Source organism: Daphnia carinata, chromosome 7, assembly GCF_022539665.2.
Source record: "Daphnia carinata strain CSIRO-1 chromosome 7, CSIRO_AGI_Dcar_HiC_V3, whole genome shotgun sequence".
Classification (NCBI taxonomy): Eukaryota; Metazoa; Arthropoda; class Branchiopoda; order Diplostraca; family Daphniidae; genus Daphnia; species Daphnia carinata.
The window spans coordinates 4,522,786-4,542,886 of NC_081337.1; the positions used below are offsets into that span (position 1 = coordinate 4,522,786).

The following is a 20,101-nucleotide window of genomic DNA, read 5'->3' on the forward strand; positions in this document are numbered from 1 at the left end:
AAAATTTGTAAAATATTTGAAAAATAATAGGTGTTTTATTATTTATATAAGCATTAGAAAAAAACAGTAAGTTATTATTAAAATATTCAGTATCATAAATGACGGTGGCAGGTAGCTGAGCGAGATGGAGTTGAGTACACCATCATCTGTGACACCATGGTTAGGGCTCGGCCCCGCGATGATCGGGGTACGATTTTGGCCGACCCGCACGGTTTTTTTTTAAAAAAAGGTCAAACCAGTGCGGTTCAGTTTGTTGTTTTTTTCAAACCGATTGAAACGCGGTTTGACGGTTTGTACCTGCAGTTTGTAAACTGCGGTTTACACCGCGGTTTTGCACGGTTTGCACCACGGTTTTACGGTTTGCACCGCGAATTTGCGGTTTGCACAGACAATCATCAGTAACAAATTTTGTCGCTAGATGGCGGAAAGATCGACTGATTTTCGATCGCGATGCCTACAAATCTGATCGGAAATTTGATTTATAACGAGTTGCTGACCGCCATTACGCTCACAACAATTAGTAATAATTATTTGATTTGAAATTTTAGCAAAATTTCAAAAAAAGATTTTAATCGTGGTTCAAACCGGTTTGGCCCAGTTGCAAACCAAAAACCAAACCGCAGTCAAAAATGGCCAAACCGAACCGACGGTTTGACGATTTTTAAATGAAAAACCGCGGTTTGCCCCGATCAAAGACGATCGGGGCCGAGCCCTAACCATGGTTCATGTAGGAAATCTGGCAATCATGTGTTGAAAGAGTTTGGCAGCGTAGGATAGCGGCATTTCTTATTCATATAAGTTTTTTGAAAATTACGGTTACAGTAGTTCCGGCTGTAAAAGTTTGATTACTAACAAACGTTTGTAAAGCTTACGATGCTATTGAGTGCTGTTTTTCGATGGAGGAGTGGATGATTTGAAAAGCCCTTTTTTGGTGTTGCTGTAATCTAATAATTATTTAATTCCTCAAATGGAAACGCCAAAGCCTATTACTGGTCCCTACCGTGCCACACGACTCGTTAGTTTATAAATTCCATGTTGACTGAAAATCCACTTCTATATTAAGCTAAATTTTTTTTTTATGTTGACAGTGGAATGAAGCGTTACGGATTTTTAACAATGGTGTACCACAGAAGAGGCACTGGAGACAGCTCAAGCAGTATGATAACTGTTTTACTGCCACAGAAGCTACAAATTGGTTACATTCTCAACTGAAAGAAAATTCTCATTTTGGACCCAGTGTTTCCAAAGAACAAACCCAGCAGCTTCTGTCCAAATTTTTAAAAGCAGGTGTTTTTGAAGATGTCCGTGGTGTTGGTTCCAAAGCTGATCTGCGCATGGAAACAAATGGATTATATAGGTAGATATCTATAGACTGCCATTGGTGTTGACCGTTTCTAATGTATTCTTATTTTGTAGATTGACAAATCGATCACCATTTCGTAATCCTAGAACTCCTGGACGTAGAACACCATTGGCTACACTAGCTAACCGTAATAATTGTACTGAATACCACTCTTCACCAAAATTAGCCCAAGCTAAGAAAGATGTACCAATGACCAACTGTGCACCACCAACCACTAAACCTCAAACTTCAACTTATGCAAAAACTTTGGTACAATGCCAACTAACAGCCAAACAACTTAATCATCATGAAGTTGAGGAGTTATGGAAAAACACAGCTTTAAGACAGGTTGCAAAGATCCTTAATCTTACAAACCTAAATGGATTTCTTGACCCAAACGAGATCAAAGGTAATATATAATATATAATTATTTAACATAATTTTGTTAAAACTGACCTGTTTTCTATTTACTATTTCTTTTGTGTAGGAAAATGGGTTTTATGGAATGTATCCCATGTTGGACTAAGGGGTGTTGTTCAACCAATGGAGGATTCAGACTCTCCTCCTTCATGGGTGTTGTATGGTACAGTTTTAATTGCTGAAATTTTTCTAGTGTATGTGGCTCTATAATTATGAATAATAATGGTTTTACAGGCATGAAGTCCTTAGTAAATTGGCCTTCAAATGAGAATCATAAGCTGCCTGAATATCAAGGTTCAGAAAAGGATGTTTTCAAAGTCATTTGCGACTACTTCACAAATGCGTCTACTCCGCTTTCAACATTCTACCTGTATAATATCTTGGTCGAGGCTTTTATTCGCTCCGAAGCGGCAGATCTTACCTTTCGAAAACCAAATGAGCCATCAGATGACAGGGAAGACGACGCTTTTAGCCTTCATTCGCGTGATTCTGCCCGAGGATTAGTCCTAGAAATGGCGTCACCGATTCATCGCAAAACTTCAACGCCTATTGGCACTTTTTTGCCAGAGCATCAAGACCGGTATTTAGGTTTCCCTTTTTAAAAAATGACTCAGTCGTTTAGCTGTGATCAAATACCACTTATTGACTTTGTTTTTGTCTTTTTATGACCTCTTTTGTTTGTGACAGGCCGTTGCATCACCAAACATTGCCTGTCGCGAAGAGCCCGTTAGCTTGTAACCGCAATCGAAGTCAAAGGATGGCTAACGATACCCAACGCAACTACCAAATGCCAAGCGTTCGAAAATGCATGGATGATTTCATAGCGATGAATCGCGAAACCGGTGGAGGAAGGAATATGTTTGTTAGGCATGTTACTTCTGTTAGCCGGCGACTTCATCGGGTTCCTTCTAACGCATGTTACGAAACAGCATTCACGACCGCCGAACCTATGACTAGGATCGTTACGTCTGCAGGTCGCACATCTATTTCTCGTGTAAACGAATCGCCTGATCAAATTTGCAATGGAGACCGGGGTGGAACTTTAAATTCATATGAATATCGCCGCCAGCATCACAGCGAAAATCCGAGCATGTATCATAGCCTTGATCGTCTTCGCAGTAAATCTGGTGGCTATGTCAATGTGGCTGCATTCGGCTCACTCGACCGTCTGGATCGGTCAAACTCCGACAGATTTTCTGGAATTGAAAACGATTCATGGATGGCATGTAATGCAACTGTCATGCACAGTCGAAGCGTCTCCAGTCTTAGCTGTCACCAAACAATGGCAACGGGGTTGAGTCCATCCTTCTCCGATACGTCTATCGGAACGACGACCACGCATCACAACTACGAGAACCTCTATCACGTTTCAGAAGAACAAGACAAATCGCATGGATTATCTGGACAACTTCGCATTTACCGTAATTCGCCAAGCAAACGACTCATTGGTCGCCGGAAAGGTCTTGAATTCTACTATGGTGCAAAAGCTTGCAAACCCGGTAACCCGCTTCAACCTCCCCGCTTTAACCTCCTCAAATTCCAATGCGTTTAAAAACAGCTTGTGTGTTTGTGGCGTTTGCTTGTCACGTTAATTAGTGGATAAAATCAACAATGTTTTGAAGGCGTTTTGCTAAACCGAGACATGTTTTTCCTTGCTCAGGACTGGTGACGGCTGGTGGGAAAGCTATGGCGATTGAGCTGCTTCAGTTACTTACGTTACTGTTGCCGCCAGATCGGCGGCGAAAACTTCACCTGCTTCTTCGTTTTATGGCGAAAGTATCGGCAAATCAAAAACTAGTACTTGACCCAGAAATCCAAATGAAAACTTTGGTAAGATAGTTGAACTTTTGGTTGATTAGCATTTTTAAATTGACTGTATTTCAAAACTAGATGGTGAACACGTTTTATCGCTGTATTATCTGCTCGAGTGAAGAAGCTGATTACGATGAACTTTTAGCGTAAATCTTATTTTATTTTTTATCACATTATTTTATACATGGACGTTTATATATATTTATTTATTTTTCTGCCTTTCAGCGTGCGACTTGTAAGTTTCTTAATGGAAAATTCTGAAGCCATAATGACGGTGCCATATAAGCTATGTTCCCAAGTCCGTGACCTATTGGGCGACATTCAACGCGAGAAAGTATGCTACATTTTTATTCATTTATTAGTCATGGGTAGTTTCTGTTCTATTCTTATCCTAGTTTTGTGTTTGTAGTTTTGCTTATATTAGAGAAACTGTGAATTATGGCACATATTAATGCTGGGTAGTCGGTACAGCCAGCGAACATTTATTGCCAAATCGCTTCGACCAAATCGAATTTATTTTATCGTACATGTTCAAACAACGCGTTTTCCCGGCGCGTTTTACGTTTCAGAGTAGACAGATGTTTATATTTACGACAGCCGTCTTTGGTAACGATACTCGTTAGTTGGACTCGAAAAGGAGCAGTTAAATTGTTGCCAACAGTGTTGTCCTCGCATATGTTAGAAGTCGGTATGTGTAGAGTACATATTAGATTACGTTCGACATGTAGGTTACGTTAAACTGATTAAGTTGTGTTCTCGTTGCTAAGATTTCTATTAAGAAAATTAGTCGTCTTAATGTATTTGCATGCCGTCGTCGTTTGGTATTTTACTTATTTCGATGTTTTTATTTGTTTTGTTTTTTTCCTTTTTATTTCGTCCATCTTCTTTCGATTGCACGTGGTTTTTCTATTTATTCGTTCCGTTTGCTCTTCTTTTTATTTGCTTTCTTGTCTGTTTGAACTTTTGTCCCTCCCATTCGTTTCTCTTTGAAAAACAAAAAAGATCCGTTTTCAACTTGACGATGTCGTACCCCTGACGTACTGTGTTCAGGTTTCGCCGCAACGTTTCGAGGAACAACGGAGAGACGAATCGAAAAAAGAAATTTATCAACTTTTGGAGCACATTGTAAATAATCAAAATATGCCGCTTAAGGAAAAACGCAAGAGACTGAAGCAGGTAAACACAATGTTAATCAAATTTTTAAATATACAATCTTCTTAGGCATTAGTTAAAATACATATTTTCTTAATGGGAATAGTTTCAAGTTGCGTATCCGGAGATTTACGCAAGCAAGTTCCCTACGGAAGCGGATGTGCTCAAGCTAGAACGACCTCAATCGAATGGAAAGCGGCCAAGCAACCCATCTAGAGTGCTGTCCCGCATCCGTAATCTACGTCTTAATTGATTCTAAAAATATTATGACAATACTCAATAGGAACTCTTAGTTTTTTTAACTAACTTCTTATGCTGTATAACGTGTATTTCGGTGTCAGAAACTGAACAGCGGGCTGTTGCACCAGCTGTTTAAACCAATCAGCGATTTACTTGAAGTCTTTTACTACTCTGAAATTAAAAAAAAATGTGCCATATTAAGGGTGGGGCATTACTCGAAAACGTAAAGGAAATAACATTTCTAGTTTTGACGGAATACTGAAATAAATTTCTCGAACAATTTCTATAATTTGAATTGCTCTGATATAAGTAATAATATAAGTAAATCTGCTTCAGTTGTTGGGTTCAGTAAAACAGCAATGTGTGGTGGACCACACACATAAGAATTTGATGTAACATGTGGAATGGCGAAATCAAATTGCTTAGTCGTCATAGCTGCTATTACTTTGCATCTTCTTTTTTTGCTTGCGAATGATGTCACGCAACGTGCCGGTCGGAACTGGGACGTCATCGTCGGAATCATAGTCTATATATTGAAAAAAAATTAATAAGGAGCATATCAGTTGAGTTACGTACTGGCGTAGAGAGAAACTCAAATATTTATCAGCATCTTAATGTCAAAAAAAAAGATTCTTACCGACGTCTAAATTCAGAGGTACTTTGGTTTTAGCTGGTTTTTTTGCATGTTTTTTCACGGGCGTTGGTGAGGGCGTACGATCACTAGACCCGCTGTTCAAGTAAAACTCCTTGGGCTCTGGAGTATCGCGTTCTTCGCGTTTTGGTTGACTTTTAGCTTTCGGCTGTTCTTTCCCGTTCTTGCCATCTGTTTCGGTTTTCATCCTTGCCCTCTTCAACGCTTCGTGTAGTTCAGACGAGCGCATTGTTTGGTACTATTAAGGTAATGAATGAATTAATTGCTTCATTTTCGAACAGTTTCAGTTTTTATGAATGAAAATCAGAAAATGATGTAATACCCCAGAGGCTTTACGTTGCAGCGTCAATTGCGAGTCCAGTCGACGACCTTCTTCCTTACCGCAGTATTTCTCCAAATCGGCTTTCTTGAGTTTAAACAACTCTTCGCCACTCATACCATTCAAGCGTTTTTGAATTCTATTTGAACAAATGCATTTGATAAAAAAAATGTGAAAACGAGGCGCCCATCGTAATCAATCCTTACACAATGTCAAATTCTTTTGCTTTAAGCCAATTACGGACTTCATCGGGAGTCGATTTTAGTGTGATGTACGTTTCGGGAGTCTTACGAATGTCCAATTTACTTTTTTCTGGTTGGTAAATGTCCAATAGATGTTTCAGCTCTTCCACCATAAGGTCTTGATTGCTGGCGCCTATAAAAGATGATCGATTAATTATCGATTCCATCTAAAACTATAGGTATTGAAGCATACTCTTTTGTAAAGGTTTAGGCTTGATGACTTCCTCCTTTTTGGCTGGTTTATGCTTCTTTTCAGATTCTTTAGGCGGCATAGGTGGAGGTGGTGGTGGAATGGAGACAACAGATTCGGCTCTTGGTCTTTGTCGACGGCTCTTCGCTGGCAGGCCATCGCTATCCTCGCTGTAGCTGTCACTCGTGTCCCCTTCATCAAGTAATCACCAAGTAATTAGTCAAACAATTATGCTGTCTACATGTTTTGAGCGAAGCAAATGTTCAGACTCATGTCTCTTAGCACGCTGTGCGTTCATTTTTGTAACGGTAACGAACTAGCCTTTCGGCCAGAACGATTACGGCCCAACTTCCAGTCATATACTCAACAATTAAATCAGTTAATTGTCGTTATTTGCTTAGCTCCAACTGCTGGCCTACTTTCGTTTTTCGGTTTCTGAGTAAGAGAAAGCCACATCAACTTGCTCGTTAGAATTATTCATGAGGTTACAGACGTATAGTCAGCGGCACTTTGCAGTTGGACACAGCTGGACCATGACGAAGTGGCTGTGTAATAGGTATGCATTCGCTAGTTAACCATCATTTCTCTATGTGAATAATAAAAAAAAGGGAGCGTCGGTGGTCATTGGGCAAAACTCAAAACCCGTCCTGGATAAAGAAAGTTATAATAGGATTTTTCGAAGCAAGGAAAGAGAGAGCGAATAGCGATTTGCAGCGCGTACGGACAGACATCAATGCGCTAACGGCACGAAAACATATACGACAATATATATATATATATAGACGGTATATTTCCATCACGAGAACAGCATTCAGATTTAAACGATCAGCGTCATCAACCACATACTCAACACAACGGCACACATTTCGTCATGCGTCATCAGCCGGAAAAAACACAACGATTAGCACCTATAGCAAATATTCGTACACAATTCAAATGTAAACGGAAGAGTAAAAATAAAACACACATGGACTGTAATGACAGACGGATAGAAATAGTAGTACAACGTGAGAGGATAATGCAAGGGTCGATGACCGTCTTTGGGATGTCCTCAATTTAGCGCTTTAAAAAATAATTGTCAAAAGAAAGCAAGACAACAAACAGAATGCCATCGTACTATGTAAAAAAATGCACATAAAAGGCAAAAAAAAAAAAGAATCAGTGAGTGGAAACAAGAGAAGTCAAAGGAGGGGAAAAAGGATTTGAAAAAACCGATCTGGAATCGTATTTAATAGCTAGAATTCTGACCATTGACTACTCAAATGAGACTTGAACAAGTCAACATATATAATTTTCACTTGTCATGTGTTAGTGTATGTCTGCATGATTGATGCTTGTGGTGCTTTAGCGTGAGCAATAGTGCGTGCACGTAATGAACATTTGGGGGTCAGCCAGTGGACGGTTAGCCATAGTGAACAGACCACACTTGTTCAACAGCAAACTGGAGAAACAGTCCAAAGAGGGAGCGGAAACAACATCATCCATCGTTTGTTCTATTCTGTTTTTAACCGTGTCAATATTTCCTCTCTTGGAAAAAGGAAAGAATATTTGCTATTCGCCACGTGAGCCATTCATACATAAAAGAAATCATCAAACGACGAAGATGAACGACCACACAGAACAAAAGGGAAAAAAGACAAACCAGACAGACAAAAAGAGAAAGAGAGCGAGGCTTTATGTATAAAACAATATGAAAGCTGATGTATGATGATTGGACATAAGGTGAAAACCGAAAAAAAAAGCAAGCAAGCCGATAATTTCTTTTTCACAGGAAAAAAAGGGACGGGCGGTGAATGGCGTTTCACTTATTCATTCACCATTACGGCAAGAGGCGCCTTTTTGGACGTTGTTGTGATGATGTAAATATTGAATAGACCTTACGCAAACGTTCGTTCGGTGCTAATCAAAAATAGCGCAAATCACCTTTTTTGCCTTTATGCCAACCGGCAGACGAAGGAGGAGTGAAAACGTCGTCGTCCTGCACCAGCAACGTCACGATTGTGTGCGGCACGTGCGCCGTTACGCCATGCATGTTCCGGGCCTTCCACCACTTGCGGCTATTGTCTAATACCTACAGAATATTCGTCAATTGATACGTCGAATACAAGATTTAAAACATAAGAAAGAGACTACGGCAAGTCCAGTTTCCCTACCTCCAGATATTCACCGCGGACGACAGTCAGTTCCTTGTCGTTGTTGGCTGTTCGCGGATAGGTAACCTGTACGATCTTGGCGTTACGGGCTTTCAATTCCGACAGCCAGCGACGTTGTTGATGCTCGAAACGAGCAGCCGGGTCGCCGTTCTTCTCGATCGAATCATTAGAAATGTCACTACGTGGACCAAAATCGCGATCAGACGGTGGCGAGTGCGATCTTTACAGCCAAAATCGTTCATGTTATTTTCGATCGAAAAAAAATATGAGATTTAAACTTTTGTCCAAACACCTTCTATCTCCACGGTCGCTGTCATAGAAAAACTCACTACTGTATCGCGTCATTTCCGTCTGTAATAAAAAACAATATATTATCAATATCTTTTCAAGAAACTACGTTCGATTTCAACGACAAAACGAAGTTAGTCATTTCAGAAAAATACATTTGAGCGTTTGTTCTCTTCCTTCTCCTCAGGGAAGAACGAGGCATCCGGTGTCCAACCATCCATGAACGTGGGCACGTAAGGGACGACGTAGCTGTTCCACTTATCCCTATCAGTCAAAATATGTAAAAGAATAAAAAAAATTGTATAACGGAACGACCATTTCCAACATGAAGAACTACTTTGGAGTGTGCCAAGCTTCTCCAAGAGAGTGCCACAGCTCCGTTTCTTTGCTGGATAAACAGTTTGAAAGCAATTCGATGGCGTCGTATGTGAGCAGTGGAGCGACGACACAGGCCGGAAGATTGGGCACCGTATTAGACTCGTGTGATGCCTCCACGATCAGCGTCAATGGCGAAAACAGAAAGTGTACCAACTCCGGAGCATTGGGGTCGTGAATATGCGATTTCAGTTTGGCCTGTTGAAAGAGCATGATCAGTTTAATTTAAATTCTTCATTTACGAAAAGTAACTCTAATCCGTACCAATAAGTTAAAGGAAAGTTTAAATTTCTGAAAGATGTCGATGTATTCGGCCTCGCTAGGTGGTCGAGCTCTCATGGAAAGCATACCATCACCTTGTTCCTTCTTTTTGGATTTCCGCGACCTGTGGTGCCAAAAAATAAATTTTACTATTTCCTCCGTTGATTTCAAAACGCTGACATGAATGTTCGGAAATGCACGCTGATCAAAAGAAAAACGATTTCCTTTTGTTTTCTTCTCATTACTCATCGAATATAAATATCCGAGTGCGATAACGTTTCAGGGCATTTTTTATCGCTTGAAACCTTATTACACATCGGGTTGAAATAAGCTACGTCTGATTAACTATCGAATTCTTTCGTTTTCTTTTCACGGGGAGCCAAAATGGCCGATGGGGAGGGAAGTGATTGGTATCTTATTTCTAAAAAGGGCGACATACTTCCTACGGCGTTCGAGCTCGCGGCGAGCTGCAGCAGCGTGTTGTAAACGAGCTATGAAACGCTCGATGTCGTCAAAGCAGCGATTCAGTACCGTCACGTCCTTTTCATAGCGTTCGCTCGACGTTGAACTGGCGTCATCGTTCATGTGGCGCATAAAAACTGTTTGATTGGCCTGCAACACGAACAATAATCGATGAATTAAAAGAATTGATGACACACTACAACTGGAAACGAAATGAATCAAATGTACCCCGTTGAGTGGTGGCTCTGGTGGCGGCTTGTTCGGTGGCGGTGGAATGCGCGAAGGATTGCTCGGTCTGTAATTACCTGCAAGGTACATCTTCATATCTTCGGTAACGAGTTCTGAGGAGACGCCAACGCACTGGAAGATGTGCATTTCGGGTGGGTCACGGTTGAGTGGATCCTCACCAACCACGAAGATGAAAATGTTGTTGTACAAATCCTTTGGGTCCAAACTGGTGAAAGCAGTCGGCTCGACGATCAGGTTAAGCGGGAAACGTTCGACCACTTCGCCATTCTCGAAATCTTGAATAGTGACCCACTCACGGTCAAGACGCAAAATCATCTTCTGCGTCCAGATGCCCGACGTCTTTTCCATGTGCAACAGTCGGCGCATTCCGTCTGCTGGATACATGACTTCATTTTGCTGCGAAACGGTAAACGTAGCTAAGTGTTCGACAACAAAGCTTGGCCCGTCCTCAATATCCGCTTGTGCACCTCCGTTGCCTCCACCTGAAATCAAAATAAACATACGTGCGGCAAATGCCAACAAACACACGTCAGCGACAACTAAACAAAAGGTTGGAATTTCGTCTCACCCCGGATAGCGTAATCTAGGTTTCATAACTTAAGTGAAAATTATATTGTTTTTCCTACCTGGTGAGTAACCGTTGGTTGGGCCCGGCAAGCGATTTTCTCGATAAGCCATGGTGAACTAAACAGCAGAGTAACTCCGCTCGAACGCGTTGAACTAATTTCTGAAAGAAAAACTCAAAATGAAAATAGGAATAGGCTCCACTAGTACATAAAACGTTTTTTTTTATCACATAGGCAAATCCGGTGCTTGTCAAATCTTACAACTGATTAACACAAAACGAGCTCGCGTATGTACAATGAATAATCAACCTGAATGCTCGTGACGTATTCCCTTAAGCTTCTTTTATCAAAGAACAATGGCATCTTATCAGCTGATAATATGCTTAGATGATCCATCTAGGTCTAACTAATGCAACTAACAACAACACCTTGACTAAAATAATGTAATAACGTCACCGCGAAGCCTTGTAAATTGTGATCGTCGCCTAGTTGCGGGTAAAATTTGCCATTTTTATGTCCAGCCGCAGCCAAAAAGCTGCGTTTCTTTGAAGTCACGATCGTACCTACTTTCTCTGTGTGAAAGACCCCAATAAAAAAAAAGCCAATCCTACTTTAAAAGAAAGAGAGAGAGAGAGAGAGAAAAAATTTTTTTTTTTTTTTTGAAGCACAGGGTCGATTTCCTTAGCTTACATTCAAACACGTTTCTGGATAGACCGCTCTCACACTTGTTGAAGGAATCGAGAAATTGTAAATGAAATGCCCTCGAAAGGTTCACACCCTCTTTGCTCTGCTGCCGTTTCACATCGTACCACTTATAACCTTTTACAAATGTTCAACTTTTGACGCATAATTTAAGCTTTTAAACGATTAAAAATTTTCTACTTTTGACCTTTTGACTCAAGTGGGAATGCGATTTCGCTATACTCGTTATAGGGCAAACGAAAATGCAGCCGATTCGTATGGCCATCTTGAAATGTGAAGGCCGTTGGTTGACGGATCAGCACAAACATCTGGTGCCTTTCACCTTTGCGCGCCAAGCAAATAATAGATGGTCAATAGCTCTAGACAGGCTGTTTTTCTTTCACGTCAAAATCCAAAATTTAGTTAAACATAAACGAATCACTAACCTATGAAGAGGCGATAGTGTAATTTGTTCTGATGCTGGTTTCGATCAATGTGGTGCTTGAGAATGGACGACACGACGGCACTGTGCACATCAACAGGTGTTTCAGACGATGCCTCTGCAGTGAACTTCACATTGGTCTCGTCTGAGACTAACAATTTTGAAAAACCATCTACGCCGTCGATTGCCTGTGCTGACTGAATGACCTCGCCTTTTGCCCGATATCTCTCTATATTAAGGAGATAGACTTGCCCTGCCAACTTTAGCTGCTGCTCGGTCGCTTATCTGTTTGTCGTTTCCCTCTCACGTCTCGTATTCCTTACTTTTATGCACCGTTTTTTCAATGATGGCGACGACTCTCGGAACACAGAACAGAAACACTCAGTATTGGAGGTTGTCTAAGTCGAGTGAACAATCCGAAAATGGATTCTAGTTTGCTGCACTAACACAAAATTCACTGACAATGATGTTTAATAACACGTCAATGGCGTCCAACTGGTGTTAACGAGCCGCTTTCTTCAAGGTTTCTTTGGAAAAGCAGAAGAAAGGAGAGACGAGTATGTTAAGACAGAGACGGAAAAACTTTCTGATGAGGGAGAATTGGGGAATCCACTTTTTCGTGGCGTAGAAAGCCAAAGTACTATATATGCCGCGATAGATTCGAGCCTCTGTTGGTGCGAGTAAAACCAGCCCGAGTGCATCGCTGCTTGTGGTGTTTTTGGAGGTTTGGCTGGCCCTTCTTCCTTTCCTCCATTATCCATTCTTTCTCCTTCCCTTCCCTCGTCGCCAACATTCTTGAGAGAGAAGGAAGAATTTCGAAACAGGGGTTTAGAAAGCCAGAAAAAGGCGATGGCATGATAAAAACAGGTGGGACAGGTAGAACTTCTCTGATACTAGCGCCATCAACTCTACCGTGGCGGTATCACTATTCACATTTTGGCATTCCACCCATTTTCTCAATGGCAATAGCGAAATAATACATTTACAAAGCTATCACATTCTTATGTTTCGTCATTTCTAATGTCTTTGCCTATTTAAAAATATTCGTCTACTTTTCATCATGTACTACTACGTAGGCAGTTGTTGATTCGAAAAAGAAAAACTATTTCACGTAAACCTATAAACTGTTTGACGGTTTCAGCAACTTTTACGTCCAGTGTGCTTAAACCCGTTTGTACAAGAGGTGCGGGGGAGAGTAAAAAAACAACAAAAAAAAACAAGAAAACGGGAAAGCTCAAGTCAAAAGTGCCTCCAGCTGAAAAAATCAACTCTTCTTCCTGTCTCGATGCCATAGGCTATATACGTGAATCGTATTCAAGGACACGTGATTTGACTTGGCGTTTGTTTGTTTTCTTGAGTACGTCGAGATTATCAATTTTCGTTTGCAGCTATGCTTTGCCAAGTTTTCGGAATGCTATTGCACATGGAAACTTGCTTCATTAATAAAGAGAATCATAGTACACAACGGCGTGTGCAGAAGTCGCTTGGTCACTATCCCAATATTAAACATTAGCTACAGGCACAACTGCCCTTACAATTCATATGGCTGAGAAAAGTTAATTATTGACCCTTCAGGCGTGATGAAGAATAAATAAACTTCACAGTAAATATCATGCGAGAATGCGATATTGCGCACGTCGCTCGGACTTTTTTGAGCTGGCAACAGATTTGAATCGCCCGGTATTGTATCTATCAGTCGCATTTTTAAGCTGCTGTCAACAGATATCAGCTGTTGCATTGTTTTGTGATATTAGGACTTCATATACTTAGTCTGACTAGGATTCACACGTTTACAAAAAAGTTTAACGCTATTGATAAGCCGAAAAAAAATTGTGTAACAGAACACTCTAATCTTTCCGATAGTTTAGGTCAGTTTTAGGTATTGTTAAACATCGTAGACTAAAACAATGTTGAATATTGCCCGACAGTATCGTAATGCATCAAAAGTTACCCCTCTTATAAGTCGTAAATTTTCCAGCGATAAAAGTGCCCCAAAGAAAACATGTCTTTATGATTTGAACGTTAAACATCATGGGAAAATGGTTGATTTTGCTGGGTACTTTATGCCTGTGCAGTATGCATCTGAAGGAATTGCTGCATCTCACAAACATACTCGTTCACATTGCAGTTTGTTTGATGTGTCTCACATGCTGCAAACCAACATTCACGGGTAAACATAGACATAGCTAGTACCTCAATGATTGTCACAATCCATATTTTTCTTCTAGGAAAGACAATGTTAAATTTCTTGAAGGTCTAATGGTAGGTGACATTCAGAGTCTTCCAAGCAACCATGGGACTTTATCTGTTTTCACTACAGATGATGGAGGAATTATTGATGATTTTATTGTTAATAAAACCTCGCTAGGTTATTTGTATGTAGTTTCCAATGCTGGCTGCAGGGACAAAGATTTGTCACTTCTTAACTCAAAATTAGCACAAGCAAAGAAGGATGGTCTTGATGTTGATATAGAAATTTTGGAAGGAAGAGGATTGCTGGCTGTACAGGGCCCCTTGATGATGTCTATACTGCAACCTCATGTTGATATTCCTTTAAACCAATTATATTTCATGACGACTTCTGTTGCTACTGTTTGCGGAGTTCCCAATTGCCGAATTACTCGTTGTGGCTACACTGGAGAAGATGGGGTGGAAATTTCTGTACCGCCGGAAGCTGCAGCTGATATTGTGGATAAGCTTTTGAATTCCTCAAAAGGGGCTTTAAAGTTAGCTGGACTAGGTGCTCGGGACTCTTTAAGGCTCGAAGCTGGTCTATGTCTTTACGGAAGCGACATGGACGAGAAAATAAATCCAATTGAAGCATCTTTGGCTTGGCTAGTCGCTAAACGCCGAAGATTGGCTGCAGATTTTCCCGGAGCAACCAACATTCTCAAAGGTCTGCAGTCTGCTTCTGTGATTTTAGCAGCCGTTAATACACCCAAACAAAATTATAACTACTGATTACCTAATTTGCAGAACTTAAATCCACTACCGGCCGGCGCCGAGTAGGTTTTGTGTCTCGTGGACCACCAGCTCGAGGACACACCCCTATTCATTCAAAAGACGGTGAACTGATAGGGGAGATCACTTCGGGATGTCCATCTCCCAGCTTGCCAGGAGTAAACGTGTCTATGGGCTATGTGGAGCGCCCGTATATGAAAAATGGAACAGAAGTGCAATTCGAAATTCGAAAAAAAATGATTAATGCTCAAGTAACCAAAATGCCTTTTGTGCCTACCAAATATTATATTAAAAAGTGATTAATTTTTTATGGCCCCACGCCTTAGTTCAAAAGTTTATATGAGTTCAATATAGATTATATATCTTTATCAAGATAATCTAGCTTGCTTTTATTACTACGTAGACATAAACCTAAGAGGAAGCTGACAGTTTTAACAGATATTTCCCTCAGCTAGATCCGTCCGTACATTAACTGCAGACATGCCAGACATGAAGTAGGTCAAGTGATTGTAAGGAAAAATGATGAATAACCTTCCTATCACATAGAGCGTAATATTTTTTTTTTTGCTGAGTTTAGCTACAATCCATCTTCCAGTACCTACAGTGGAGAGAGTTGAAAATCAAAGAAAAAGTTAAACAAATAAAAGATTACAGGGAAGAGTAGTCCTTTTAAAGTATTTGCAGAAAAAAAGAATGCAAAAAAAGAATGCAAAAAAAAAAGAAATTTTTATTGAACCTTTTGTAAAATATGGTAAATTCATTTGAAAAAAGTCCTGTGGGGCTTCTTTTTCTTTTGACGTTCGATTTCGTCCTGCTGGCCAAAATATTGAAACGATGACTCGTCTGACGCATCTATCAATGGCCGTTTCTTCTGTGTTCGCTGATTAGTTCCCGCCAACCATAGTGCGTTTCGGCGCATTTTGTTTCGATAATATTGTTTCAATATTTCTCGCTGCTCATACCATTTGTTTCTATCGCGGTACGGTTCCTCCTTTGCTGGTTGGTGAATAAAATCTACAGCCTCTGCAAAAAAGCATCCCATAATGTCAAAAATAATTTTTTTCCCTTATGATTACAGATTAACAAAAAAGGCTGAATAAACCTTTGGTTTTTACCTTTGAAGCGTGTATCTCCAGTGGAAAAAAACAGTGGTTCTGTCCACATTCCAGCATTTTTCCAGTAGCTTTGTTGCTCCACATGGCTCACTTCTTCCCTTTTAAAGGTTATTCTGTGTGCTTTCTGAGCGACTGGTTCCTGTGGCACATCTAAAGATTGTTCTTCTGGTTCAACGCCAAGGTTGTTCTGATCGAACAGGGCTCGCAGCGAGAACTCTCCGCCCTTGCCAATGTCTAGAATGCACATAAAAGACATCAACGTGTCCAAAGTGAAATAACGAATGCGTTTTGTCATTTACCTAGGGCTTTTGATGTCATCACTATGTTTTGTTGATCAGGTTCATGTGACGGGAGTAAAACAACGCGACACACTAGGAACGTAAATCAGTTCGTCTGCAGAAGCCGTGAAGCGTGTTTCTGAGTGGCAACACTGTTGTTACGAAATTTAACAGGATGGAGTACGAACTTCAGGATTTAGCTACTTTTAGTCCTTGTTGCTTTTGTGTTGCCTGTTGGGGTTGTTGCTTCCTACGATTATCACGTAACATTATATTTTATGACTTCTTTGTAGTGCCTTTTATGATCATGCTCCAACTCCTTAATTCAGCTCATAGGCTGTGCCGCTGGGGTCTACATACTGCATTTTTCGGGCTCCCGGTTCGATATATTCAATTCGAGTCCTTATAACAAACAATTATTTTCAAAGTAAATATGGTATCAAAAAACAATTTTAGTAATTATAGGCGCAAGAAATGTTGTTCCTAAGTAAAGAGTTGATTACACAAATGCTGAAATGAATAAATTTTGTTTTTAACCCGAATCAACCCTTGTTTTGGCGGAGCCCTATGGGGCAACCCGATTTAAACCATTAGTGGCGCTCGGTAACTTCAGGAATCGCCATACGTCTTTTTTTTTTTCATGCAAAAGGTTCGAAATTATTCTATATTCTTAAATGCCCTTGTCATTAACCTTGTTTTTATTATGATTTCAAAACTCTGAATTTGCTTTAAATTATTTATAACTTAACTACTAGAGCACATGTATTTGCTGATAAAACAGTTTGATTTTGAATATTATGTTGAGACTTGAGAGCAAGATGAAACATGTTTCTTAGTCTAAATGCGCAAAGGTGAGTCTTGCATAGTGTATCTTTGACACAGTGTAATCAAAACTCCTTTGTGGCTACTGAATATCCATACGTACGAATTGGCAACACAAGCAGATTTAACTATTTGAAATCTTTATGACAAATTTTTCTTAATTTCATGATAAGCACATCGAAATAAAATAATAATGCGAGCCGTACAGTTTCAATTGCCAATATGGGCAATCAATCGAATTCTTGAAGTCTCACTCATGTTACATATTAGTCCAATTTGTCAGTTGCGTTGTGGCGAGTAGTTTTAAGTAAGATTGCCGTAGACGCCGACTTTTGGCTGCGAGTAATGGGGCCTTAAAAATCGAGGTATCAAAGAAAAAAAAACACCATGTGGTTAAAACAAATTTTATGAAAACAACTGCTAAGGCTGAATTACAGTGAAATTTGGTATGCGCGTTGTCTCCTGTAGCTCCGCACGTTTCAGTGCTGCACAAACGATGGCACGCGTGACCGGATGGCGCAACGTAAGAGACTCTACCTAAATAATTAGAAATGATACATTTACCAATACAATTGTAGCAACCAACTTAGGTTAAGTACCACACTATGAAGCTCTCTGATTTTTGGGGCAAAATTGGCAGCCAACACATAACTGCTTGCTTCCATTGTTAACTAAGCTGTCAAGAGATCTCTTGGTAATTTTGGCAATCAATTCTGTTGGTTTCATTCCACAACGTTCAGTCAGCACTTGCATATATGGTGCTCAATTTAAATAGATTTTCCAAGTCAGACCATTCGGCTTCTGAAACCTTGTTGACAATGTGAATGGCTGAGTAAAGCGGAGTTTTCCCAAAGGTGAAAACGTTGTCTACTAATTGTGGATTTGCTGGCGAACACGTGTAATACCTTTTATCATCAGTCGATTGCTTTACTGATAAGTTCAGGGAGTGTAGATAGGCAGGACACCCTCACAAGCGCACAGATCCCTAATAAACATGAATAAAATGGTGCTGGTTTCGATCCCCAATGAAACTATACATAATTACGGCCACTTCCTGTGATCACTCATTATGAAAAACTTGGATTTACGAATCGAATACTTTGCAAAATTATTTGTAGGATTAAATGTTCACATTGTAAACAAAACTTTCAGAAAAATAGCAGACGATCCTGTTAAGTTAAATCAGCCAGCGGTGCCAGATGACTGGTCTTACGGCGGGACACTTTCCATTCACGACCTCTGGTTGGACTATACGATTTTTCTTGTGGCTTTTTTCGCGTATAATTACTTCTCTAGCATAAAAGAAATTTTATTCGAAAGATACTAAAACAAGTAAAGAATAAAGTTCATTTGTTAAAATTGCCAATTGAGTTTATTTTGTTTGCTAAATTGAACATTAAACGTCAGATTGTGCCCTAATGAGCTGTAGCCTTTTACAAGTGATAATGAATGTTTATCTAATTGCAGGTACGGGAATGGCGGCGGACGAAGAGCGACGGCGGAAAAGAGTGGCGCGGAAAAAAGACGTAGGATAAGGATCCAGCGGAACGAGGAGAGACTTGGTAAGTATGGTAATTGAAAAAAAAAGTAAAACTTGAGTAGGAAGAAAGTCGGTTATGGGAGTTGCCACCCCCCGCTAAACAAGTAAATTTGACGTGAGTCCTGGCTGCAATCCCGATAGTTTCGAAAATACCCACAAGGTAGTAAAGTAGAAACGATTAGGGTTGTGCGATGGTTCACGTAAATGGTCAGGTGGGGCTTTCTTCTGCTAAGAATTGGGGAAGCAAACCGAACATGCCCAGTTTACTCAAGCTTTCACAATTTTTTTGTGTACATTGCGTCCATCAGCAAGTACCATTCTATGAGGAACTAACTTCCGCCTCGGTCTACGGGCCAAAAAGGAGCACGGGCAGTTTCAAGTCTAGGAGGCAGTTCCCTACGGTCAACCGTGAATTTTTTAAAATCTAAAACCAAAAAAATAACAAAACCGAACTTCTTTTTGCATTCAATCATGAAATTCTAAAAGTTAAAATTGATCAGTCTCCGCAATATCTGATATGCAGCAAGCCTTGACACCTGAGAGTAACTGCGCGAAATGCTGTCTTTCGTGTCAGCTAGAAAGAGAAATATCAAATAGAGAGAGCAGCGCTCTATGTTTCTCATGGGCAGAGTATGTAAGAACTGTGAAAAATCCAATTTTCCTCAGTTATTTATTAAATTGTTCAACTTGTACGGTTAAAAACGGAACTTTGTTGCAATAAAGTTGAGACTGAATTGCTTCGCTTTTTTTCGTTTACAAGAGGTTCAAAGTGATTGGGCAAACAGTGGACAAGGAAAATGATGGAGCCTCAGCAGAAGCTCCAGGTGTTCCTGGCACACCAGAAGGCCAATTATCTTTAGTGCATCGTTTGGAAATAATGGAAAATGTATTCCGAGCTATGGTGTCCGCACTTTCGAATCAATCCAACGATTTATTCCCTCCAATTAAAGAAATCTTGGTACAAGATCCGTCTATCAGGCCGTTCCTTTCATCAACACAATTTTTAGCAAATGCCACTACCATCCCGTGGCAATAATAAAATAATAAATGGCATCGATAAAAATGGGACCATCGAGAGTAGCACACGAGTAACGAAAGGTAATTTGATGGAACACTTATATTGTGCTATTTTAATTAAAAAAAAAAAATAGTTAACGTTTTATTTTCCCGTTTATGTTTTTATGGAATTTCAAAAATCTTCCAACAAGAAGAGCGCATGGTTAGACTACCTTAAAGGATTGGCCAAGTGTTTGTTAGCTCATTTGGGTTGATATTAATAATAGGCTCTAGAAAATACAATACTAAAACCGATTATTTTTGTATAGATTTAAACTCGAGTCTATGCCAGCAATGAAGCGCTTGAAATCAATTGGCCAACGCCCTCAGATGAGTGTCTGAAATTCAGTACCGGCTTTCGGATCAGGGTATACCAGCCCGGTGATGAATACAAATGGCCGTCAGAAACTCTTTTAGCTGTTCCCCAATAATGCATGAAAAAGAGTTCGAACTCTTCGTATTCGACTCTTCTTTTTCCGTCGT

General features: G+C 40.1%; 4 protein-coding genes across 6 annotated transcripts; 2 read left to right on the forward strand and 2 right to left on the reverse strand.

Moving 5' to 3' along the window:
- Positions 1-836: 836 nt before the first annotated feature.
- Positions 837-5,236, forward strand: LOC130695490 (DEP domain-containing protein 1B-like). 3 transcript variants are annotated; one of them, XM_057518628.2, is made up of 11 exons: positions 837-1,015; positions 1,089-1,357; positions 1,417-1,751; positions 1,830-1,925; positions 1,997-2,342; positions 2,450-3,261; positions 3,423-3,592; positions 3,653-3,720; positions 3,800-3,908; positions 4,577-4,750; positions 4,833-5,236. In XM_057518628.2, exons 1-11 carry the CDS (start codon positions 968-970, stop codon positions 4,977-4,979), a joined length of 2,574 nt encoding a protein of 857 aa, XP_057374611.1. In that variant the 5' UTR covers positions 837-967; the 3' UTR covers positions 4,980-5,236. The 3 variants fall into 3 exon arrangements, with proteins under 3 accessions (XP_057374611.1, XP_057374613.1, XP_057374612.1); XM_057518630.2 differs by having other exon boundaries at positions 4,625-4,750; XM_057518629.2 differs by having other exon boundaries at positions 2,450-3,222.
- On the reverse strand, positions 5,034-12,571 carry LOC130695493 (epidermal growth factor receptor kinase substrate 8-like). Its single transcript, XM_057518634.2, has 15 exons — positions 11,851-12,571; positions 10,784-10,884; positions 10,137-10,639; positions 9,886-10,058; positions 9,450-9,570; positions 9,148-9,383; positions 8,966-9,074; positions 8,815-8,873; positions 8,523-8,742; positions 8,293-8,440; positions 6,373-6,561; positions 6,144-6,312; positions 5,941-6,076; positions 5,604-5,856; positions 5,034-5,492 (listed from the first exon to the last, which is right to left on the reverse strand). The coding sequence occupies exons 2-15, from the start codon at positions 10,833-10,835 to the stop codon at positions 5,389-5,391; spliced, it is 2,472 nt and encodes an 823-aa protein (XP_057374617.1). The 5' UTR covers positions 10,836-10,884; positions 11,851-12,571; the 3' UTR covers positions 5,034-5,388.
- Positions 12,572-13,504: 933 nt separating this feature from the next.
- On the forward strand, positions 13,505-15,175 carry LOC130695501 (aminomethyltransferase, mitochondrial-like). The gene is made up of 3 exons (XM_057518643.2): positions 13,505-14,016; positions 14,075-14,742; positions 14,823-15,175. Exons 1-3 carry the CDS (start codon positions 13,754-13,756, stop codon positions 15,104-15,106), a joined length of 1,215 nt encoding a protein of 404 aa, XP_057374626.2. The 5' UTR covers positions 13,505-13,753; the 3' UTR covers positions 15,107-15,175.
- Positions 15,176-15,517: 342 nt separating this feature from the next.
- LOC130695513 (uncharacterized) lies at positions 15,518-16,336 on the reverse strand. Its single transcript, XM_057518659.1, has 3 exons — positions 16,222-16,336; positions 15,923-16,156; positions 15,518-15,830 (listed from the first exon to the last, which is right to left on the reverse strand). The coding sequence occupies exons 1-3, from the start codon at positions 16,238-16,240 to the stop codon at positions 15,565-15,567; spliced, it is 519 nt and encodes a 172-aa protein (XP_057374642.1). The 5' UTR covers positions 16,241-16,336; the 3' UTR covers positions 15,518-15,564.
- Between the last annotated feature and the right edge of the window lie 3,765 nt (positions 16,337-20,101).